The sequence below is a fragment of the Gobio gobio genome, assembly GCF_949357685.1.
Source record: "Gobio gobio genome assembly, chromosome: 14".
Lineage (NCBI taxonomy): Eukaryota > Metazoa > Chordata > Actinopteri > Cypriniformes > Gobionidae > Gobio > Gobio gobio.
In genome coordinates, this window is record NC_137107.1 from 9,922,148 (window position 1) to 9,948,147 (window position 26,000).

A 26,000-nucleotide genomic window follows, 5' to 3' on the forward strand; every position below is an offset into this window, starting at 1 on the left:
GGTCTGAAAACCAGGTGTGTTCAGGAGCATTGTTGGCGTGTTGCTATTTCAAGGAACTGAAAATGACTGCGCCATTGACCAACAAAAACCTGCTCTAAAATCAATAACGCAGTATTTTTTGTGTTATTTAAAGGGTGTGTTAGTAACATGTGCCTATAGACGGTGCACAACGCACGTACACTCTGATTATTACACACACAGGGATGCGCAGCAGCACACAAATATGCCAAATATTAAAAATAACAGGATTCCTCTCTGGAGAAGTGTTCAGTATTTCCGCTCGCAAAGTCCGCCATGTAAATAGCGAATCCGCCATGGTGCAAGTGCAACTGGCTTTTAAAGGGAATGGGAGATGAGACTCTGGTTGGTTTATTGCATGTTACGCCCAAAACACACCCATGGCTAATTAAGAGACTAGGTACAACCCTTTTGGATCGTGCGCCTGGTGTGCCGACCATTTTTTCAGATGTTAAACTAGCAAAAGTGGATTTGGACACACCCTAATTGCACCTGCGCCGTGCGCTTCAGACCATTTGCTCAGATCGTTAAAATAGGGCCCTAAAATTTTGATTTTGAAGAAAAGCTGAAATAGAGTTTTCGTGTAAAATATACTCCAATAATCTTGAAAAATCATTTTTACAGTGTACTGTGCTTTTTTCTAACACAATTGCAAACATTTTCCCTTTGTCCAGAATCCACTGTCATAAAATGGTCAGTATTACATCACACTTTTGTATCTCAGCTGTGCAATTGTCGTATTCTGTGAAGCCAGAGACGTCATTAGACTTGAAATAAAAAGCTTAGGCAGTTTACTGGAGTCATTTGTCACGTTAAATGCGACAGTGCATTTGATCTGCTGCGGGACGTCCTGTTCTCTGTTCACAGCGACAGAGATGATTTATGACACCAGATGGCTTTTCCTTTGTTTGAACCCTGATTAATCTCACCTTCCACCACTGCTGGAGAATCACATTCATCTCTATTGTCTGGCTTTGTAGATAGAAATATCACCCACTTATTGACGTAGACAGCTAGCATGGTTACATGCTCGGCCCAATATCTCAACGCCATGTAAGATCACATGTTTGAATGCAATTCTTTTATCAGGCTATATGGCAGGGGTTTTCAAAGTCTAGAAAAAAAACCTGTAAAAAAATGAATAATAAAAATTTAATTAAAATAAATTAGTGAAGCAATAAATTAGATCTTAAAAAAAGAATCTATTAAATAAATTAAATTAAATTAAAATAAAATAAAAAAATATTAATACAAATAAAAATTTGATTAAAATTAAATAAATAAACAAGAAATAAATAATACATATAACAATACATTACTACATTGAGGAGAACAAAAAATATAATAATGTAACAAACTAATTTTCGATTTATAATATTCTTTTGTGTATAAAAATTGAATGTTTATAAAAGACGGATGCCTCATACATTTTAGAATGGGTCCCTCACACAGGGATGATCATATTTGGGGGTCCGTGGCATCTAAAAGATTGAAAACCCCTGCTATAAGGTCAAGGCTACACCTCAAAAATATTTGATACACCTAGATTTTTTTGTCCATTACACAACCAGCTGTAAACATTTTTATCAGCATGCCGATTTTTCCTTGAGAGCATGTCTGTTTTGACATCAAAAAGCAGATCCTTTTATATCATAACACAATTGTCTTGCATTGTCAGGCTTTTGGAATAACCTGGGGCCGGATTGTGACATCCTTGCGTGATGATGTAAGGAACTAGTTCACTCTAGCTAAGAAGTAGCACACACAGATATCACTCCAGAGAGAGCGTAAGACGAAACGCACATGAATGGGAAAGTCCTTTGCATCTTAAGATATAAAATAATCCTTAAAATAACTATGACACAGCACATTAAAATGAACTCCCGTCAAGCCAGTTGTACAAAAATAGTCACTTATTATGATAACTATGGTAATCTGCATGCAACGCAAAAACTTCAGCTTCTTAGTCTTCAGTAATACCCAAGGCTGAGGTGAAGGGTGGCAAGGTTCCTTGCCCAAGAGAAATGAATCCGGATTGTGTCCACACTGCAGTGTGATCTAATACACAATGCAAATCACTTTCTCTTGAGTCACACATTTCCTGTATGTGGTGTCCTAATGGAATTCAGGCTATACCCAGATAAAAGATAAGCATTTTAATACCAGACATTATTACTTGTAAACCTGCGCTGATAATAGATGAGAATATTTGATTTTGAAATGAAATATAGAAATAATAATATTGAAAAACTGTTCATGTAAGCTAATTCTCTATCTTTTTTTAGTATGCCATATTCTTTCAAGCCAAATGACACCATACAGTTTGAGAGCCTTCGTTTCTATCCGTTATGATACAACTGTACAGGACATGTCAGAAAAATGTGCCAGTGCTGGTAAAAAAAAAAAAAAAAACCTGCAAAGTGGCAAAACACGCATTTCACTGTATCTGACTACACACAGCAAAATGAGTTCACGTTATTCTGTGACACTGTTGCCTCTCTTGAGCAAAAGCCTCTTACCTGTGCACCTTTGGGGTGCTTGGGGAGCAATTAGTAGCATGGAGCAGTTCTCCCTACTGCACTGTTCCTCTCTCTCTTTCTCTGTCTTTTAGCACACTATGTTAGCAGGGCTAATGGCCAGAATGCCCACAGGCTCACTGGTGTGAGAGACACGGCCCTGGAGAGGCAGTCTTGTTATTCTGCCATATTGTTGATTACCCCCCACAGAAGCCTTCTAGCTTGACGGTGGATCTGAAGGAGCAGTTAGCACATTGCAAGTAGGCTACATTTGAGAGGAAGTTAGATTAACAGTGCAGTATTACTGACAGATAAAACTTTTTGAGGGGGGGAATCGGTCTAGACTAGAGCATTTTAAACTTTTTGATACCCAGGGCACCCAAAATATTATGACTGCTTTGTGAGGGTCCTTTTTCCTCAAATATAAAGTCAGCCAGATTTTTTTTTTAATGTGAGAACATCCATTTAACCAACGTGAGAAACATATTAATTGTGATATTATTAAGTCAAAATATTGTAACTAATTAATTAAAAAGAAAACATTTTATGTCATGTTTTTCCCTATAGTCTATCAAAAAAACATACTGAACTGTGACTACAAAACCAAGGTTTGCACCAAACCATCATTTTTGTATACAGTTTTTTTTTGTCTTGCTGTTAAAAAAATAGGGTTGTCAATAAAATAATCATATTTAATCTTATGATTTCCAATCAGAAAGCAATAACATCAAATTTGGTAAATGTGTTAACAATTATTGCATTAGACATGTTTATCTTAAAGGGATAGTTCACCCAAAAATGATCCCATAATTCACTCACCCTCAAGCCATCCTAGGTGTGTATGACTTTCTTCTTTCAGCCGAACACAATCAGAGTTATATAAAACAAATATCCTGGCTCTTCCGAGCTTTATAATGGCAGTGAATGGTGAATGGACTTGGGTGGATGTGCTTTTTGGACTTCATAAAAGTAATCCATACAACTACAACTATAATCACTGGCTTCCAGTAACGGCCATACGCCTGACCTGGCGAATGACGTAGGATGTAGGCGTAGCGTTAGTCTCAGACCGTGGGCTGAACATCTGATGCATATAGCACACTTATCTGGAAACACTTCAGGAGTTTCTAAGTCGTCATCTGATTGGTTGAATTCTACAGGATGTCTGAGAGACGTGTGTTGCATTCTTTAACGGTCCGCCGGGAAAAAACAAAAACTGTCTCGTGGAAGAACAACGCCGTTGTGTTTACAAAAGTGACAATGAGCGCTTACCAGGATCAACTAAACGCTGCATTTTCAAAAGTATGTGAGGTTTGTGGCTCCATTGTTGCAGTAAACTTGAAAAACGTTAATGAATGAATTAACGCAGGGAATTATTGCAGGGACATCAACTTTAGATTTTCAAGCCCCTAAACATGGCGCGGAACAAAACGAACTGTGATTGGTTGTGTTACATGTCAGTCAAACGTCGTCTTGGGCGGTCCTTGACCAATGAAAGCTGCGAAAAGGTCCAGACCTTCTGCCGTCAGTCTGAAGGTCTGGCTACGCGAGACTAGCGTAGCATAGGCTTAGGTGAGAGTAGACACTTCTCGCGGTTCAAACAACAAACTCAAGCTCCTCCCACATTTCTCTTTAAAAATTCTCGTTTTAGGTTCGTAATTCATGGCCGGTGTTTTGTTTTGCTTCCGTGTTCGCCAATACGTCATGCGTCGGGTCAGAGGTCTCTCTGCTTGACTCGCATACGGACGTTACAGGAAGCCAGTGATTATAATTTATAAAGTCTTAAATATGGATATTTTATATTTTTCTTACAAAAACACATTAACCCCCCGGATCCGTGTGGAGCACTTTTATGATGGATGTATGCAGTTTGTTTGGGCTTCAAAATATAAGGTACCATTTTGTAATATAACTCTGACTGTGTTCGGCTGAAAGAAGAGAGTCATATACACCTAGGATGGCTTGAGGGTGAGTAAATCATGGGAGAATTTTCATTTGTGTGTGAACTAACCCTTTAAGTTACTTTTGACAGCCTAAAAAAGACATAAAAAAATCCTTCCCCAAAAACTTTGACCAGTTGAAACGGTCTCATTTAAGTTTCACGGTCGCTTTAATGCTGGTTTTAGCATGGATACATTGGTCAAAATGCCCTATCTGCAATTTCCAGTTTAACTAATACCCCAGCACTAAAAATAAAAAGCATTTTGGAAGTTAGACTGGTCCAGACTGGTCTAAGATGTGCGTTCATTATTCATTCTTGACATATTGTTGAAGTAAAGCTAGTCAAGAACTTAGGGTTTCATTCACTGTTTTCGTCATATTGGCTTAAAAAATATTTTGCTGAAACCATTTTATAGCCAGATCTGCTTTAAGAGTAGTCAGAGAATGTGTATTCAGTTCAGTTTGAAATGTTTATTCTACATTTACATTTATGCATTTAGCAGACGCTTTTATCCAAAGCGACTTACAACTTGGGGGTACACGAAGCGATTGGTCATGAAGAGTCGAGTAAGCGCAACAAGTGCCTGAAATACTGAGACCGTGTACATTGCTCAGTGTAGCACAGGCTGGAGTAGGGAGGGGAAAAGGAGGAGAAAGAGGAAAGGAAAGTTTTTTTGTTTTTTTTTAATGAGGTTAAGTGCTCACGGAAGAGCTGAGTTTTTAGTTGACTTTTGAATGATGTCAATGATTCTGCGTTTCGGATGGCGTTGGGAAGATCGTTCCACCAGCTTGTTCTGGAAAGGGATTTTTTTGCCTCTAGTTTTTTTTACACTGTGCAAAAGCTTGGGGTCAGTAAAACATTTTTTTATGTAGATTTTTTAACATTGCCATGTTTGTCCCATACAATGCATTTTCATGTTTCTTAGAGCCGTTTTCTCTGTCACAGTTAAAATGCGAAATATCTTTAGAAATCTGTGATAAAAGACTAGTTCAAAAGGCTCAGTGTTGCAGTTTTTCAGCAACTCTCTTTTCTTTTGGGCTTAAACATTTTGAAGGATTCTCCGATAACTGGTTTTGTCTTTTAGATTGTTTTTTTGTCCCCCTCAATTCGGGTACCTCCAAAGAGACCCAGCCTAATTGGCTCATATTAAGACACGGTAATTGGAGCTGAACTTGACATTTCTGTCCTATCCCTGAGGAGAATTCTTTCATTTGTGTCACTTCTCCTTCTCACTTTTTATGAAATGGTAAGGGATTTCTAATTCTAATAGAGCCACACTACCAAACAGCGTTTCTGTGTTAAAAGCTGCCCAGATGGTTTTGGCTGATTCAGAACATTTATTATATGGTATATGTTCATGGTAATTAGGCCATAATCAGATTGAAAAATTAGCAGCCCAAAGCCTATGTTTTAATATGTGCAGGATTTATTGCATCCTGAAGAAAATGTTAAAACACACAGTTTCTGCAGCAAACACTAGAGGATAACCGATATTGGATTTTGCAGATGCTGTTTACTAAAATGGGAAAATATTGCAGATAACCGATTAATCGCATAATATGAACTTTCCATTTAATTGTGCTAAACGTTATTAAAAAAAATTCTATTTATATTAATGACTTAACCATGACAATGTTTTGCAATTATTAAAATAATCAGTAATGAACTGGTAAACACACCCCCTTGCTTCTGATTGGTCCACTGTTTTGAAACTGATGAGGTGCGCTGCATCAAAACTTCTTTTAACTTTGCATGGGGTCTTTAAAACATGGCATTCATGACAGATGCATCACAACGGTCAAAAACATTTTTCCACCCACCAAGTATGTTTACATAGGAAAATGTTACAAAGTAGTGCAGTGGCATGCTAAAACATGTTCTGTGTGAATGGTAGGGTTGGGTACCGAACTCGGTACTTTTAAGGGCACCGACCGAATTATGTCGGTACTACCAAGTACCGATTCACATTAAATCAATCTATGCCAAATTTCAGTTCCTGAGAACGCATCTGGTGATATAGACTAGTGTCTGTGAATCTGCAAAAACACTATTTAAATATGAATCCTGCATGTCCCTGTGTGAATGAATGGCTCAGACGCGCAGTTTAAATTTACTTACCTCACACACGCACACTGAATCGCGCGTGATGGTCACGTGTTTCCATCTCTGCCATCTCATTCGAGGACATGAACACATCAACGTCATTTCCAGAGCCGCTCTGAGAGTCACTTTATGAGCATTTTACCGTTTTATTTGAGAAAAAGCTACCGTCATGTCATAAACACACAAAAACTCAAAGGTATTCACGACAACACGTCAAAATAAAAGTCTCAATGTAATAGTAATACTAACACTTATGCAATAATAATAAATGTTCAAAACGTTATTTTTAAAGTAGGGCTGTCAAAAGATTAATCGCGATTAATCGCATCCAAAATAAAAGTTTGTGTTTACATAATATATGTGTGTGTACTCTGTTAATTATTATTTATATATAAATACACACACATTCATGTATATATTTAAGAAATATTTGCATGTATATACTGTATATACATTTATATAATCTATAATATATATAAATATAAATGTTTTATATATAAAAATTATATTTTTTTCTTAAATATATACATGCTTGTGTGTGTAATGGACGAATCATTGCCGGTTTCATCAGTCAAGTCTGTGGCTTGCAACCATAAATGTCTGCGTTTAGCTTCACAGAGCATCTTCGACGACGGTATTCTAAACATATGAAGACCATCTTTTTTGCATTCTGTTTCTGACATCCAAAGGCACAACAAGACATTTTTTTCAGAGTACAGAGTACACACACATATATTATGTAAACACAAACTTTTATTTTGGATGCGATTAATCGCGATTAATCTTTTGACAGCCCTATTTTAAAGTAATAAATCAAATAAACGTTTTATGTGTTCATTTGATTACCAGAAAATACACAACACAAAATGTGTGGGAAATATTTTCATACAAATAATATATACATATATTAAAATGGTTGTTTTTATGAATTCAATTAATAAGCTAGTAGCCTACTATTTACTTGTAATTATTACAGTAAACAAACATCACAGACAATGGCAGACAGAGACCAAGTCAATAACACTTCTATAAAGGACTTTTCTTTACACTTATTGAGGTAAACATCCCTAAAGTATCGGAAAAAGGTACCGCTGGGTACCATCACCGAATTTCAGGTTAAAATGTGAACGGTACGCAACCCTAATGAATGGCCTGTCCGACAGCATTATCACCTCATGAATTACAGATTTGGAACATTCTACACAAACAGAATATCGATACCAATAGAGTTTGCTGTTAGCATGCTGCTAAGCTAATGGTGCAATACTTTAATAGACCATTTTGGTGTTTGCAAACATTGATGGCGTGTTTTCTGGGCGGAGCCTGCAAGATATAAACTTTCCCTCAGAATTGCGGTTTTATATCCCCCAATTCTGACTTCCCCCCCCTCAGAATTCTGATATCAACTCGCAATTTGAAGAAAAAGTCAGATTTGTGAGATAGGCCTAAACATTTTAGGTTTAAATATTACCTATATAAAATACTGTAGGTTTAAATATAATTTCATGCTGTAACTGCTATGTATGTATGTCCCCTATGAACTGCATACGTGAATATTATGTAGATCTATTGTTTACATCAAATCCATGCTTTAATGGACGAATCATTGCCGGTTTCATCAGTCAAGTCTGTGGCTTGCAACCATAAATGTCTGCGTTTAGCTTCACAGAGCATCTTCGACGACGGTATTCTAAACATATGAAGACCATCTTTTTTGCATTCTGTTTCTGACATCCAAAGGCACAACAAGACATTTTTTTCTCTTATTCTGTGGATTTTGCCCATTTTCCTCCACTTGTTACCACTGTTTTTCTGCCACCACAATGTGTGCGCAGCTGCAAATGACATAACTGTAACGTCTGCTCACAAATGGTCTATAAAGCAAATAAAAAATATTGCTTACAATAATCAATATTTATATACACAGATGTTTTATTGATACTTCTGAGAATTAACTCTTTACGGCCGTCTTGGATTTCATTTTTGCTCTGCATTCTGGGATTGCCTTCTCTGGAAAATACATTCAAATCTGACTTTAAATTTCTAAAATAAGTCAAACGTATGGGACAACATTTGCATTACCCATCAGCATTTTTGCGTGCCTATGATTCCTTAAGCTGCTGCCTCAGGCAGCGAACAGAGCGAGACCGCATTTACTTCTGAGGAAACAGACTGGCATTGACTCCTCGCAGATATTGAACAAACACCCTAGTCTTTTTTGTTCCCTTGACGTCTAATGCGTCACTGTGATTTTTCCCCAGCCTCTCCTCAACCTTGTTTCACCGCTGTGTGTCTGTAGCAAATGCTTAGAAACAGATGAATCTTAAGATTACTAATCCTGCAACTGTTTTCCCCCCTCAAAATGTCTCTGCTCTTTCCTTCTGTACTCGGCTGGAGCTGAGGTAATTTTGAAAGCAGATGTCTAAGGTATTATTTATCTAATAAAACTAAAATCTGGATATCTTTTGTAATGCTCTGTGGTTTGCCTGGGCTCACATCTCATAACAGAGTTGCTCTGGGAAAATGAGTGCTCCGACATCTCAAGCTCAGAGATGCATTGATTTATTTATTGACTGGCATCACTGCTTTGTGGGAATCGCTGTTATGCGGCAAGAGTAGATGAAACTGAGAATCTCAGAACCCCTGAGGAAATTGTGACAGATGGGCTGCTCACACATATGGAGTGGAAAGTGGTCTGGCTGTGTTTGTGTGCGATTGTTGCAGTTGCAGAGGCAGCAGGACAAGGCAAGGAACAAGGGAGACTTATTGTGTCAAATATCCCAGAATCCTGCTGTCTGTGTACCAAAGGTTACATCCTCCATTAGGAAGTTCAGACCATAATGTCATCTATCTCCTTCAAAAATATAGGCAGATGCTAAAAAGGAGTAATTATGAATTATTGAATGAAACGATTACCTGTTATATTAATGTCTGTGTGTTTTGTTTAAACAAAAAAGGTTCTTTTTTTTTTTTACAAACAACAATCCCTGCATTAGCAAAGATCTAAAGCAATTATCTTCAACTGGAGGCCCCTCTGCCAATTAAAGGGATAGTTCACCCAAAAATGAAAATTATCCCATAATTTACTCACATTCAAATCATCCTAGGTGTGTATGACATTCTTCTTTCAGACGAATACAATCAGAGTTATATTAAGAAATGTCCTGGCTCTTCCAAGCTTTATAATGGCAGTGAATGGCTGCCCAAAATTTGAAGACCAAAAAAGTGCATCCATCCATTATAATAGTAATCCGCACGGCTCCAGGGTTAATAAAGGCTAAGCGAAAGGGTTTTTGTCAGAAAAATATCCATATTTGACATATAATATCCTGACTCCCAATATCAAAGCTATCTTATGATGGGCTGTGTAGTTGTAACCACATCTTATCTCTGGTCTCGGTTTTTCTCTCTGTTTGCACTTTGAATATTGAGAGAGTACTTTGATATATTGTATTATTTGCATTTATAAGTTATTTATTTATACTGTCTGTTTATATTGTTATTTATACTGATTTTATTTCTATGTTCAATCTGTGGAAAGGAGTTTAATTAGGAGGCACAGCCTCAATCAGAAGTTCTGGGAGCTCATAATTCATGTACAGTAATGTCTGAAGAGACTCATGTAAAATCATACAGGAGAGACGCCAGTCAGTTGAGTTTCTGGCAAAACCTTTTACAGAGTATTGTTGTCTTCCAATGCATTTGATAATTCATTCTCAGAAAGTAGAACTGAAATGACATTTCAAAGATGATGAGTTAAAGCATTTCAAACTGCACCTGCAGACTATTTTAACAACAGTAAGGAATTTCATTGATGATTTCTTAAAAACACTGTGCAAAAATCTTCTCTCGTTCTCGTGAACCCAATCTCGTGTCTCGTCTCGTGAGCTGAGTGTCTCGTCACACCCCTACTAGTTTGCAAACGTATGTTTTTGACAAAATTCAAAATGGTGGACAATTTTTCATGGCGGAATTGAAATCGGAGATTTTGTTCGTCTTGAGCCAAGGCTTCCATTGATTCTCGAGTCTACGACAAGTGGTCTAGGAGTTATGAGCAGTTTTGCGTTTTTAGCACTTCATGCTTGAACCCCTAATAAACATAACGTGACTACTAGAGTGCCAAATTGCAGAATTGCAAAAAACATTTTTGAAATTCGTAAAAGTAATGACATACATAATAATATATGTCTAACTATAATATGGTAGGTTTCTATTAATATCAAAGACTATATGCCAAATATATGGCTCTGTTTGACACATTTTGACTCTGGGGTCCCTGCTCCGTGTCTCTAAAGGGGTCCTTGCCCTGAAAAACGTTGAAGCAATTTTTAAATATAAAGAGAACATTTTACAGAATGAGACACAAAGTAAAAGAGATGCAAGATAAATGGGGCACATATACAGTATAAAGAGAGAGTTGAGAAGAAATTCAAAACCGGTAATGCTAGAGGCCATTGCGGGGACTAAACACAATGATGGGCAGAAACAAGTTCAACTGTATGGTGATGACTCACATAGTTGTGAAAATAACACAATTTGATTTATTGAAGGTGATTTGAATAACAAAACTACGAATTTTTTACACACGTTAACATTGATAAGATGTATAAATGTACATTTAAATAGTTTATTAATCATTTACTTACACTTTCTAAATGATCTTATGAACCACTGACAGCTCCTAAATAACTGGTTTGTAAAGAATGTTATACTTAATTTAGAAATGATACATTGATCATTAGTCAGTGTAAATAGGGACAATCCGACTTTAATTAAATACGCTGATGACTTGGCTCTAATTTTATGCCAAATGGACATTTATATTGAGTACATTGGAAACCTTGTTCAGTGGTTCGTCAATACTCATCTACAATTGAACAATGAAAAAACAAAGGAATTATGTTGTGGGAATAAAACCAGGATAATGTGGAGAAGGCAAGACAACGTCTAGGTCTACTCAGGAATTTTAATATTGGCAGGAGGACACTGACCATGGTTTATAAATCAATGATCAAAAGCATTTTAACATATCATATAGTTTTGTGGTATGGAAATGTAATAGTGAAACAGGAAAATAAATGAACACAATTAATGAAATGGTACATAACACACACAGTTTCTGCCAGTCTCATGTTTATCATACCTATAGAGTAGTATTGCATCCTTCATATCTCCGAAGAGTCTTCAGTTGTGTCATATTTATAAAAGACAGATACGCTGTACCAATTCTTTCCAAAAAGAGCTGAACTCGTGGAGGCGTGCCATGGGGGGAGCTAAAGAGACACGAGCACACACACACACACAATATCATGGCATGATCCCTGGATAACTTTGGATTCACTATACGTTCGTGTTGTTGACATTATATGCACTTACACGCCGATTGCCAACAAAACACAGACATTTGATGCAGTTCCACTCACCGCCTGCGGTTTACACTCATGACTGGGAACAAACAAACACACTTGCAGAACTCCGGAAAAACAAACTGCATCCACTGTTACCTTAACGCTGGGTTATTTGGGAAGCTGAACAAGGTGATCTTTCCCTCACAACCAGAAACACACTTCTTTAGTGATTTTGTGGTCTAAAAACAAAATGACAGTGCTGCCGACTGTATCCTTAACCTGAACGAATCTCGTTGTTGATGCTCTTGCTCTCGCTCTGATTGATGTGTGTGTGTGTGTGTGCTCATCCGGGAGAAGTGCCCATATAAGCAATAACCCCCTTTATGACATTATACAGGTCCATACTCGGAAAAACTTTCAGAAACTTGTTTGAATCCTGAAGGAGTGTATTTGGAACAGAAATACTCCATATCATACGTCCAACTTGTTTGTTTTTTTGCCCATGTTTAGCAGGAGAATCCAACTCTTTAAAAGTGTAAATAAGTCAGAAAGCATGAAATAGCATTAGACCCCCCCACACCCCTTAAGGAACCAAACAAGGATTTGTTTTCACATTTCATGGAAAAAGGGCATTTGCTGTATATTCAGACCAAACTATTTAATTCCCTCCATTTCTGCTTTCATTTGTTGATGATCAAAAGATTATTTGTTCCGTTGGCAGTGACTGTTCTTGACTAAGGTATTATATCTGTTTTACATGTTGTTCATATCTGTGCTTGATTGTGTTTGTACAACGCATGTAAGTTGATGTATAGTTGTCAAATAAGATACATGATTTTTTTTATATCTGAGCTGTTATATCCACTGTTCCCTTTTCTGATGTCGCACCTGTGATGTGTGGTGAAAGCCATTAGCTTATATTCTAGTAAATGAGAAATAATTGCAGTGTTCGGCTCAAGATATTCAAAACATTAATGTATTCAGCATCAGAGGAGATGTCAGGCATTAGTCAGTCATTCTGGAAAGGATTGGAAGTTGGTTTGCATTGTTTAGCATATTTATGAACCTGGACAAACTTGTGTAGAGAGATGGTGGATCTTGATGAACAGAGTAACCTGGTAGTAAGTGAGACTTGAGAGAAAAGTCAAATATGTGCAGTGCTCAAGAGTGGACGGATTTAGTTTACATAATTGTATAAATTTGAAATTATGTTGTGCAGTATTTTTGTGCAGATTAATTGAAACATTAATTATTCATTTGGTAAAATTTCCTTTGACAAAAACTCATGATCATGGCAAAATGTTCATTCAGCTTGAAAATGTGGCCAAAAGATGAGAATCACTAAGAAAAAGTATGTCCTTTATGAAGTTATTTAGACTGTCCTTGAAACACCGTTTCAGTTAAGTGCCAGACATATTATAAACTGAAGGGGGGGGGAGCAAAAACACAATCCTAGCCTTGCGTATCAGGATACCGTGCCTAAAGTAATTGTGCTATTATTATGGTAATTATACAAATGTATCTTAGAGGAACAATCAAAACCATTAGCAAAAATCTATCAAGCAAAAAACTCTTTCAAAAGCCATATTTGGAAAATAATTGCTTCTCATGTGGACGTGTGTAAAAAATAAAATTTGCATGGCACCTCAGTGATAAAACTCATGCATTCGGATGGGGATTTATTCAGTTTTGTGATCCTATGAACCCAGGAACATGCTGCTCACGTGGTCAGTTGCATGATGGTCTGCTGTAAATAAAATGTCATCTGCTTGGAATAATATAATAAATTAAATTAATATTTAATTTAATAATAGTGTCCTGAATGATTTAATGAATGAATGAGTGAGGCATTTATATAGCGCTTTCATATGTACTACTGTACACCCAAAGTGTGGAGCTCACCACAGACCAGCTATTGGTGGAGAGGAGAGAAGGTGATAGAGCCATTTCAATGGATGGGGATTATTAGGAGGCCATGATTGGTTAGGGCCAATGGAGGGAATTTGGCCAGGACACCGGGGTTACACCCTTACTCTTTTACGAGAAGTGCCATGGGATTTTTAATGACCACAGAGAGTCAGGACCTCTGTTTAAAGTCTCAGCCGAAGGACGGTGCTTGTTACAGTATAGTATCCCCATCACTATACTGGGTGGTTAGGACCCACACAGACCACAGGTTGAGCACCCCCTGCTAGCCTCACTAACACCTCTACCAGCAGCAACCTAGTTTTCCCAGGAGGTCTCCCATCCAGGTATAAACCAGGCTCAGCCCTGCTTAGCTTCAGTGGAAACCAGTCTTGGGCTACAGGGTGATATGGCTGCTGGCCATTCAATGCTCTGCAGTTGTCAAAAAAGGATTTGAACTGTGAATTTGTAAGAGGTCTCATGTCAGAGATGTGGATTGGGACAGCATTTAAATTACCACTTGACCTTGGTGTTTGTCAAAAACACTAGGTAATCTGGTAGGGGATTTATACACGGGTGGTGAGAGAAAAACTGACATTCTGGATTTGAATGGAAATAAAATCACTGACTAGCCCCTGTAAATGTTGAAAATTCCTTACACCCCCATGAGAAACAATTACTGTCTGAATAGGACATGGAGTCACCGGGGTTGGCAAATGGTGACCTGAACTGCAGAACATTCAGGTGGGAGAAGACTGCAGCATTCATTTAAAGGCAGTGGAGAGGCAGCAAGAATTACAGAGCAAGCATGATGGGAAGACAATAGAGGAGAGAAACAAGAGAATGAAAGAGGACAGGCTCAACGCAAAAATAATAGAATCGGATAGCACTACTTTTTAGTGTCCTTGATGTCTAGAGAGAAGAAAGAAGAAAATGTGTTCCCTTTCGAAGTGGAACTCAACTAGTGTAACCAGTGTTTGAAGCATGTGTGAACACATAACAATTTTTTTCATTGGCTGACGACAGTCCGTGACGTCGTTAGCGGAGTTCCCGGAAGTATAAGAGGGTGCCCGTGATGCACATCATCAGCTTTTTTTGTCTTCAAGCACCATTTGTGTAAATAGCGTGTGGTGAAGGTGAAATTATGAAGAATCCGAGCAAGCGATTCAGGAAGTGTGTGCCTCTTCGACCCAGGTTTTTGACGCCTGAGGCAACCGGTGCGTTTTGTGCTTGAGTGTGGAAGCTCCTCTCACATTTGGCCTTATTCTCAAAGAATTGAGGACAAGCGTCTGCGCCTCACAACTCAGGGCCCGACTGTACCTGAGGCACCGCTGAGGCTGAAGTCATGAGGATCACAGGTCGAGTTTGCAGAGGAATTCGAAAAAGGAATGGCTCTTTTGTGTTTCTCAGTTGTGGGCTCGAGCGATCTGTTGGATCAAGATGTGCTGTCTCTAGCGTCATTTGATCCAGCAGATAGCATTATACTGGCACCATCCTGTTAGGAGGAGGTGGATGTGGCAAAGATAGCTTTTGTACTGAGCCCTCTCAGCCTGCCAGGCCAGCAAACAGGGAGCTGTTGGATGTTATGCCCCGCACTAGGGATGTGACGGTGAGGAAATTTTCCCACCGGTTAATTGATGTGTGACAACACCGGTAATACCGGTATCACCGGCGGAGGCTTTTAAATCACTAATTCTATCTAACCGAAAGTAACATGCACACGACCGCTCTGAACTGAAAACGCGCCAGTGCGCACACACCGTGAATGACAGCTCGTCTGTAAATGCGCGCTCTGTGAGACCATGGGTGCGTCTCAATCAGTTCCCTAGTTCAGTAGTCAGGGCACTGATCAAGCATTGATCAGTCTATGATTGAGATGCACGCCATGAATGAATAACAGTTCGTCCGTAAAGCCTTTATAGCCTACTCGACGCGCCCGCACGAGCGCGAGGGTGCGCGCGACAAAAATAAATGCGCGCAGTCAGCGTAGCGCGGAGGCTCGCACTGCGGAGCCAGGCGAAAGTAAACAATGCGCTCTCTGTGCGGCCGTACACATTTTACTTTCGGTTTTGAGTTAGCGGCAATTCGGCTGCGGGTTGCTTGAATTGTGGGTTCATTAGCCTATTATTTTTAATGAAAAATACAACAAAACAAATGACAAACTCCCTTAAATAGGCGCTTTTACGTTTCGCTTTGAAACCAAATCTTCCGCGATCATCTCAGTCAGCTCCTCACTCTTAAATCTGATGAATGACTCCTGCCGCTACCGAGACTCACGGTCAGATCCTGCTTTATTAAGCAGATACGTTCAGTTTTTATTTGTATTGTCTGTTCTCTAACTGAACTAAATTATTTTATTACTATAAAAAAATCAAAAAGATAAAAAAATCAAAAAGACGGTGGGCGGTGCCACGGTGGGCAAGTGATGTAACCGGTGTTGAGTCTGGACACCGGTAACACCGGCAACACCGACTATCGTAGCAAGCCTACCCCGCACCACAACCAGATTGGATCTAGCATGGGGTGTGGGAGACAGGAAATGGCTCATGATAGACTTGATGAGCATTTCCTGTCGGGCCATAATTGTCCTTCCCCAATGAGCCTCCCATTTCTTCCCGTTCTTCACAAGGAAGTGAAGAAATCGTTGTACAGACCACGTTGTGCTTGAATGGCAGGGCGTGTGTGGCCGCAGGTCAGGCCAGTGGGGCCTTACACACTATGGCTGTGTTGCAGGCCTACCAGGCAGATCTTCTGAGAGATCAGGATCAGTCGCTGAACTGCACCATACCACAGACCTAGCCTTCTGGACCACCAAACAAACAGCCGCTGCCATTTAACGACCAATGGTGCATGCAGATGGTGGTAATGGAGAGGCACTTGTGGTTGAACCTGGCAGACATCAGGGAGAAGGAAAATAATTTTCTCCTCTATCCCCTGGTCTCGCCCTCTGAACGTTTTGGCACATCTGTAGAGTGAATGGAGAGTGGTTGGAAAGTTAAGAGAGGCGAGGGTGCATTCAAGATGTCATCCTGGACCGATCCAGTTCTCCGCATTAGGCCTCTGGGGGTTCTGGCCTGTCACGGTCTGAAGAATGGAGACAAGGCCAGAGGGAGAGTAAAGGCACTCATGCTCCTCCTCCCTCAAGGAGTATGCTAAGAGGAAGAGACAAGACCTGAAGGAGGTGATTAGGGCTGCACGATATTGAAGAAATGCGATATGCAAGACCTTGTTAAATAATGCAATATTGGATATGCGATACAATATTGGTTTAATTGTGTAAAACCAATTTAAATTATATTTAAAAAATATTTAAAAACTGAATGATATAACCAATATATATGATTCACATTCTTTCTGAGAAAATAAATCATCACTACAGTGAAGTGAACAGCAGTGTTTTAGCATTACATAAAAAGTAATGTCACAAATATGACAATGTCATTTTAACATCAATGTAAACAAACAAAAAAATGTAATGTCAGTATTTAAATACCAATGAGTTGTTTTCCACACTTTTTAACGCCAAGTCAGTCACACGCAAGTAACAGTCGTATGCTCAGTCTATTCTCTGCTATATGCATCAACTTAAAACTTTGACTTTTGCAACGTTTTGAAGTAGCCTAATAAAATCATTCAAATATCTCATGACGTTGCAATATGCAAATTGCGATATGTACCTTTGTGATATTTCAATAATTTCGATATATCGTGCAGCCCTAGAGGTGATCAATAGAAAGCGGATTTGGTAAGGAAGAATGGAAGATTGCTGAGGAGAAGTAACAATATCTCCCCTTGGAAGTAGTGGTATCATCCAAGGTTGTGGTAGTGGTATCATCCTTTTGTGAATACTCTCTGAGGGCTATGTTGAGCAAAAGAGGCTGTCATAGCTAAGCCATTTATTCCTTAGAGCTCTGTTTTTGGGGCTAAAATGGCCCACGAAGGAGGAAGGTTGTAAAGACCGGGACCTCCCTTGCTATAAGAGCATAGGAGCATAGACATCTATTATTGGGAGATGGTAGCTTAGGGTGTGCTACCATTAGGCGGCCTATGTGAGCTGAATGGTTGTGCCCTGGGTTGACTCTGGTTAAAGAATCCATTGAGCCAACTTATGCTATGCCCACTATGTTTGTGCATATTTTCACCTAGTGAGGTAGATATTCCCTCAGCATGGGGGAAAGGGTATTTGTTCCCCAGAGCGTCAGTCCAAAATGCAAAGCTGAGTTCCACTATAAAAGGGAATGTCTCAGGTTATGTCTGTAACCATGGTTCCCTGAGAAGGGGAATGAGACACTGCGTCTTGTTGCCATACCTCGAGCCTGCCTGCACATCTCCTTCAGACAAAGAAGTTAATGATGTGTATCAGGGGTGCCCTCTTATACTTCCACTAATGACACCACGGACTGTTGTCAGCCAATGAAAAATTGGCATGTGTTCACACGTGCTTCAGACACCAGTTACGCTGATGGCATCCTCATCCAAGACGCAATGTCTCGTTCCCCTTCTCAGGGAACCATGGGTACAGTCGAAACCAGAGACGTTTTTTGGATATGCATGGTATCATGTTTTTTGGTATCACATTATTCACTGAAGTTCATTGTGAATAATGTATACTATATTGGTTATAATATAGTATATATTGTATACATTGGTTAAACTAATGTCACTTTTTGGCTGATTGCTCTTTATTTGCAGACCTGTATATAATTTGCCTGAAAGTGAAACAAGGGCAACATTTTTACAATGTTGCAGTTCAAATCACTTTACTTTCATTGGTCACTTTATATGTAGTTATCGTTAAACATTAACAAATGTAGCCATCATTCGCACACTAACTGATAAATTAGTCTGAGCACTCGAATTATTGAAGTGCATCATTCTTTGCCTCAATTGGCATAAGCGCTGATCTCAATATGAGCTGTTCTTAAAAGGACTTTGATAGTTTTGTACAGTAAATGGTTAGTTATTTTGTAAACTTACTTGAAAAGCAACACTGGTCTGTATTTCTTCCTTTTTTATACGTTAAACAATAGCCAGTTTTGGAGAAGTATTTCAAAAGCATTTAATTCAATTTACAGCATGTATTCTGTAATCTGTAGTGGAATACATTTTTAAAGTAACCCTCCCAACCCTGAACACAACCTTGTTTACAGGCAGACTCATTTAAAAGCCTAGTGTATTCTTACTCCTATAAATTGTAGTCTACCAATCAGAGTAGGGTTTGCCAGACAGAGTACTTTTAATTTTGCACGCAGTATGCATGAGACGCTCATTGGAGTGAGAAAAATAGAAAAGGGGAAAGTGTATAATTAAAAATATATATTTTATTAGTTTTTTGTCTTGTACATCTTTGCATTCTTTGATATTTATTTATATAGGTCTATAGACTCTATAGGACATGCAGAATCAGCATAAAGCATTAATACTCCTAGCATTGCCGACAAGATGAGCTATTGAATAAATCCACCCAGGGGATTATGGTTTTCTGAACATAGATTAATCTGACCCCCCACCCCCCATCAGAAAAAAAAAGCAACAACACTGGAGACCAAGAAAAACAACAACAAAATGCTCTACAACCTTGAGGCTCATCAGTAGGGCACAATAATACACTTTGTGGGGGTGATGACAAAACAAACAGGAAAGCAGATGGTGACATGTCTTGTGTGCCACAAACACATTGACATTTGAGTCGGAATGACCTCATTTTATGCCAATTCTGTCCTCAGTCTGGATTTGATTTGCCAGAATGAAGCTTTTGTGACTCCCTATCATTCTTTTGTTGGGGACGGTAATGGAAAAATAAGTATAATAATGCAATAAGCATGAATAGACTTTCCCCAGCAAACGATAGCCAAATTTCACACAGGATTCACAAAAAAAACACAACTTTTTTGAAAATGTCCCATCAGGGGGTGGTTTAAAACACTAAATTAGTTCAAATCTAGATGCTACTCAGAGCGTGAAAGGCACTCAGCCATTTTGGCGCTAGTCCCACCGCTTAGCAACATGGTACAAATGGGGCCAATTTTGGCCAAGGACATCAGGCTGTAGACTACACTTGTTTAATCTGTGCTGAGAGAATGAATACATGGAGAGAGAGAGAAAAACTGATAATGATCATAAGATTTTAAAATCAATCCGGTTATTATGTTTTGCATTTTACCTCCTCATCACTAGTAGTTCCCATCAGGCATCTCTAGTAATGTCATTCTTTACTACAAAGCTACCCAACCACAATGTAGCAAAAACATAATGGCTCTGTTCCAAACCCCAGTGATCTGTGTGCTGACAAATCCAAAAATGAAAAGGACCCTAAGTAATAGGGATGGGCAACAGTGGTCGAGTAATCGAGTACTCGAACGTGACAGCGATCATCGATCATGAGAACGATGATCGCCCTGAAAAAAAAAATATTTGTCTCTTTTTTTATTGGTTATTGCGTCGTTTTGCGCGGTACCGGAGGTCTGATTGGTTAGCGTTATACAGCACGCCTCCTGACCGCGGCGAAGTAAAGTGAAACTGAGGCATGCACTGCAGTGATGTCTGGAATCACTGATCATTGAATGGTTAGTGCAAGATGTGCAGCGCCAATCTGTCATAGCCTATATAGCATTATTATGAGAACACGATGATGCTGTAAATGATCTGTGTTTAGTTCCCCGTGTATCAGCTGATCCACAGAGAAACTAGCGAGAACACTCAGACTAGCGCGTGAAGTTCACGTGCTCATTCGCGTCCTTTTCTGCAGATGCACGTTGTAAGATTACTTTTATGTTGTCTATATCTGATTAATCTAATATAAAACGCGTTTGGTTGAGCTTAATAAGCTAGCAAAGCGCTGCCGTTATACCGGCTGTTGTTCATTCTCTTCAGTTTCAGCTCAAATGCATTAATGCTCGAGCTCGACATGGTTTAGAGACAGATATTCTTTTTAGATAGGCTATTTCTTTCTCAGAATCATTGACATTAGTAATGCAGCAGTGCTATACTGTTCTCATATTTTTTAACAGTAGACCTAGTTTATTTAAAGTTGTTTTTCGTTATGAGTTTGAAAACGCGCAGTGATGTCTGTAAACGCTTCGATCATGAATAATAAAATTAAGTGCATGATGTGCAGAGTCAATCTGTCAAAGCATTATAATGAGAACACTATTTTAATAAAATGTTGTTTCTGTGTGCTTTCGTTGTCCGTGTATCAGCGTTGTTGGGAAGAGCGCATTCAAAATGTTCCGTTTCAAACCCTTCGCCTGTAAAATCTAGCACGCTGAAGTTCACGTGCGCATTCACGTCCTTTTGTGTTGATTTATGTCGTAATAGGTTCATAATAATCTTCATATTAATATTGATATAGGGTGCGTTTGGTTGAGTTTATTAACCCGCTAGCAAGCTCTGCAAGGTGGTGTTATTTCACAGTTTCAGCTCAAAGGCAATGCTCGATATTACCGACTTGGTTATTTGAGACGGTCATTTTATAAAGATGTTTCTTTTTCAAAGACATTTATGCATCATAATCTAGCAGTTATTTTTTGTTTTATATGTTCATGTTTTCATGTACCTGTTTTCATGTCACGTTTGTATTTGTCAACAACCATTTTCATTACAGTTTTCATTATCTCAATGAAGGACATGCCCCGCCCCCTGCACAAGCCCCGCCCCCGAGTACTCGAGTACTCGTTTTTGAGACCTATCGATGATCGAAATGAGAAATTGACAAAAATGCCCATCCCTACTAAGTAACAGACCTGATATGCTCTAAATAGGCCAGACAAATAGTGTTTGTGTGAAGTGCACACACAGTTGATTTTCTGGGTTTGACATTAGCATGTTGCTAAGATAACAACATAATATAATCTAATAATGGGACTAAACCAAGCTGCAACCTTCCGGTTTCTCCAACCACAAAATAAAATTGAGGAGAAGGTTATAGAAGGTTGAGGAGAATCCCCCTTCTATATGTAAAGCGCTTTGAGTGCCTAGAAAAGCGCTATATAAATGTAACAAATTACAAATTAAAATTACTGTATAGCCAACATTTTATATTTGTTATCTCAGTCACTTTCTTCAGGGGACATTTAAATGTGGAAACAAGGTCTAAATTTAGCGGGATCGGTCGGGTCGGGAAGAAAATGAGTGAATTTTAAGCGGGAGCGGGTGGGCGCGGAATAGAACCTAGCGGGAGCGGGACGAAATCCAGCACAGACCTCTACCACTGATCCCCCATGTTAAAATGTCCAACTTTAAAGCAGACAAAAATATGTTTACAGCCTGGTACAAAAAGTGGTTTTGGTCTATAAAGCTAATTTTGCCCTTCATGACAACTGTGAATTTGTTTGTAACTCATCTGTTTAAATTATATTAAGCCTTAAAGTTCTGCATAATTAAGGGCGTGGCAGGTGGATTGCCGCTGCTGTCACTACTAGCCGTTTGTCTGCTGTCTTTTAGTCTACCCACGTCCCTCCTCTTTGCCCATTTTCAGTTATCTGGGAGTGACACGCTGCCAAGATGCAGACGGCCGGCTCCGCCCACTTTAGACTTTAAAAAGGCTCTTCAGAAACCTACGGGTGACGTCCCGGACACTACATCCATTGGTTTATACAGTCTATGGACAAAACACAAATATAGAGCGTTGCAGAGTCCAATTTCGTCAACTTTTTCAAGATAAGAAAAAGTTTTAACACAATCACAAGGGGGTATTACTGATATATTGTATGCCATAGAATAAAACGTGAAACTATTTTGAGCTTGTGTTTATCACAGACCTTATGTCAGGTATTTAACTTAAAACCCATTCAAAAAAAGCCTACAAAAATGCATCGTCCCTGCAGAACTAAAAATTATAACTATTTGTATCTATGGTTTTCTGTACTGAAAATAAAATAAAATCAATTTCTTTCATGTTTATTTCGGATGGATGTTTTAGATCATCCTCCTCCTTAACACTATCATATAATCCTTGGCCAGTGTCAGAAGACAAATACTCTTAGCAGTTTTGCTTTTCAGGCAGTTTTGCTGTTCAGGTGAATATATCAGGTTTATATATGTGTGCTGCTGTCTTATATATTCACTGAAACAAGGTATCTTAGGAGGATACTGCCTATTTTGGAACAATCTTTGTATCTTGCACACTTATGATGCTGTCTAGGCAGGCAGTTCACTGTTTTTTTGCAGCATAACCAAAATCTCCATTCGTCTGATATTCACTCACAAACTTCCATTTCAGTTATACAGCCTCTGTTTTCTCAAAATCAGTTACTCTAGTGGTAATTTTGATACACGGTTTGCAGTTTTTACTTGATTTAGGGTACATTTACTTGACAATGATGTACTAAAATGTCTGCATACAGATGACAACATTGTCAAAACGATCTCCATTCACACGTATCCGCAAAAACAACTGAAAATGCTGTATTCTGCTCCAGGCCAGTAGGCGGCGATGTCACTTAGTAAAGCAAAAGTATGCGCCTATAGACTGAACGCGTAATATGTATGCGCATGACATTGTGTTTGTAGTTTACATGGAGACGATAACGGTATCGTTTTCAAAAACGTCCATTTTCAGGCCCCCAAAATCGTCGTCGTGAAAATGAACAGCCAAAAAAATGCATTTTTAGCTGAAAAAGCAGAAGGTTTGCAGCACTATGACAGCGCAGACGTTGCTCAATATCTGGAAGAGAAATATTCAGATGTCAACTGGCTTTCTCTCATTTATCTTTCATTTTCATTTACATAATTCTAATTAGTCAGTCCTCAAAAACATCCATTTGCTGTGTCTGGGACTCAAACACTGAAAGTGGCCTCCCTTTTACAGAACTAATCGCCCATGACAAATTAATCCGGTCTGGTCGAGAATTGCCTTCTTTAATCCTCGGATTTTTAGCTCGGGCCACATAGATTTATTGTATGAGCTGCTTTGTTGAGACAAATGCAGTGTGACAGATTGAACTGCATCTTGTGAGGTGAATGTACTTGAAGATGACAGTGACGTGAAAAAAAATGTGGTCTGCTGGGAAAAAAAGACAACAGAGATGTGATCACACTATTGTCTCCATCGGACCGTTTAGCTCCAGTTCTGTATTTGCAGAGGTTTAGACAAAACACAGCGCTTGAAGAGCTTGAAATCGGGGGTTGTGTTTGCATGTGTTTGATTATTGCCATTCGTGCACTGTTCATGTAAGCTGCACATTTGAATCCATTTATTATAATATGTGAGTAATTCATCCGACATGTTTCACATTACCTTAAACAAATACTCACAACTATTTTTACAGTGTATATAGGTTATTGCAAATTCAGCTTGACCTTCGAGACTTCCAGAATTGCTGGGGGAGCGCAGTGTTGAATTGTGTCTTTTTTCCACATGCAGGTGACCATCCTTATTATACTGGCCTTGGCTTTTCTGGCCTGCATAGTGTTCCTGGTGGTGTATAAAGCCTTCACCTATGACCACACCTGCCCTGATGGCTTTGTGTATAAGGTAAGTGAATAAACACACAACCCATGTTCTTCTTTCATCAAACGCAACACACCAGCTAAATAAAACTGTTTATCTGAGCAACAAATATCTCAAAACTTCTTCTCATTAGCCAATTACACTCATTATTTCAACAATTAATTAAATTCAATATCATCTGTAATGGTTATTTAATTAGACTAAACTACTAATGTCTGAAAATAAGGCTGTTTAATCCATTCAGAACTGGCAAATGTTACGAATTATGAATAAATCCAGTTACTTAGTGATGAACATTCACCTTTCAAATGTTGCTGAAAAATTCATATAATTGTTCCAAATAATACTCATATCCACTTAGTTTTTGGACAAAATTCCACAATATATTTCTTTAAAAGGACCCTACTATGCCTTTTTACATTTTTTCAGCTTTATTTAGTGTGTAATGTGTAATGTACACACTGATCAGGCATAACATTATGAATTGAATAGAATAAAATAATTGAAAAATAAAACTGAATAACAATGAGTTGAATCTAATCAAATCTAATTATCTCTACATCACGGCACCTGTTAGTGGGTGGGATATATTAGGAAGCAAGTGAACATTTTGTCCTCAAAATGGGCAAGCGTGAGAATTTAAGGGAGTTTGACAAGGGACAATTGTGATGGCTAGACGACTGGGTCAGAGCATCTCCAAAACTGCAGCTCTTGTGGGGTGTTCCCAGTCTGCAGTGGTCAGTCTCTATCAAAAGTGCTCCAAGGAAGGAACAGTGGAGAACCGGTGACAGGGTCATGGGCGGCCGAGGCTCATTGATGCACGTGGGGAGCAAAGGCTGGCCTGAGTGGTCCGATCAAACAGACGAGCTACTGGAGCTCAAACTGCTCAAGAAGTTAAAGCTGGTTCTGATAGAAAGGTGTCAGAATACACAGTGCATCGCAGTTTGTTGTGTATGGGGCGGCATAGCCGCAGACCAGTCAGGGTGCCCATGCTGACCCCTGTCCACCACCGAAAGCACCAACAGTGGACATGAGCATCAGAACTGGACCACTGAGCAATGGAAGAAGGTGGCCTGATCTGACAAATCACGTTTTCTTGTACATCACGTGGATGGCCGGGTGCATGTGCGTCGCTTACCTGGGGAACACATGGCACCAGGTGCACTATGGGAAGAAGGCAAGCCGGCGGAGCCAGCGTGATGCTTTGGGCAATGTTCTGCTGGGAAACCTTGGGTCCTCCATCTATGTGGATGTTACTTTGACATGTACCACCTCCTTAAGCATTGCTGCAGACCATGTACACCTTTTCATGGAAACAGTATTCCCTGGTGGCTGTGGCTCTTTCAGAAGATAATTAGCCCTGCCTTGTGGTTCAGGACTGGTTTGAGGACTTGGCCTACAAATTCCCCAGATCTCAATCCAATCGAGCATCTGTAGGATCGGCGGAACATACAAGTCATCACAACATCTTGGTGCCAGATACCACAGCACACCTTCAGGGGTCCAGTGGAGTCCATGCCTTGACGGGTCAGGGCTGTTTTGGCAGAAAAAGTGGGACCAATACAATATTAGGTCATAATGTTATGCCTGATCAGTGTATATGCAGTTCCTCATGGGAGTGGGCAGAGCTGAAGAGCTCTTTTGCCGCACTTTGCTTGTTTTTTTGTTTTGTTTTAATTCAAGCATAATTAGACCCCAAAACAAAATCAAGACAAAGG

At 39.2% G+C, this 26,000-nt stretch overlaps 1 protein-coding gene across 1 annotated transcript in view; it reads left to right on the plus strand.

The window, feature by feature from the left end:
- Positions 1-26,000, plus strand: part of nsg2 (neuronal vesicle trafficking associated 2) — a 40,798-nt gene that overhangs the window by 13,486 nt on the left and 1,312 nt on the right. The window contains exon 4 of the mRNA XM_079834935.1: positions 24,196-24,306. Within this exon, the coding sequence (XP_079691061.1) occupies positions 24,196-24,306 (111 nt within the window). The remainder of the gene's footprint in view (positions 1-24,195; positions 24,307-26,000) is intronic.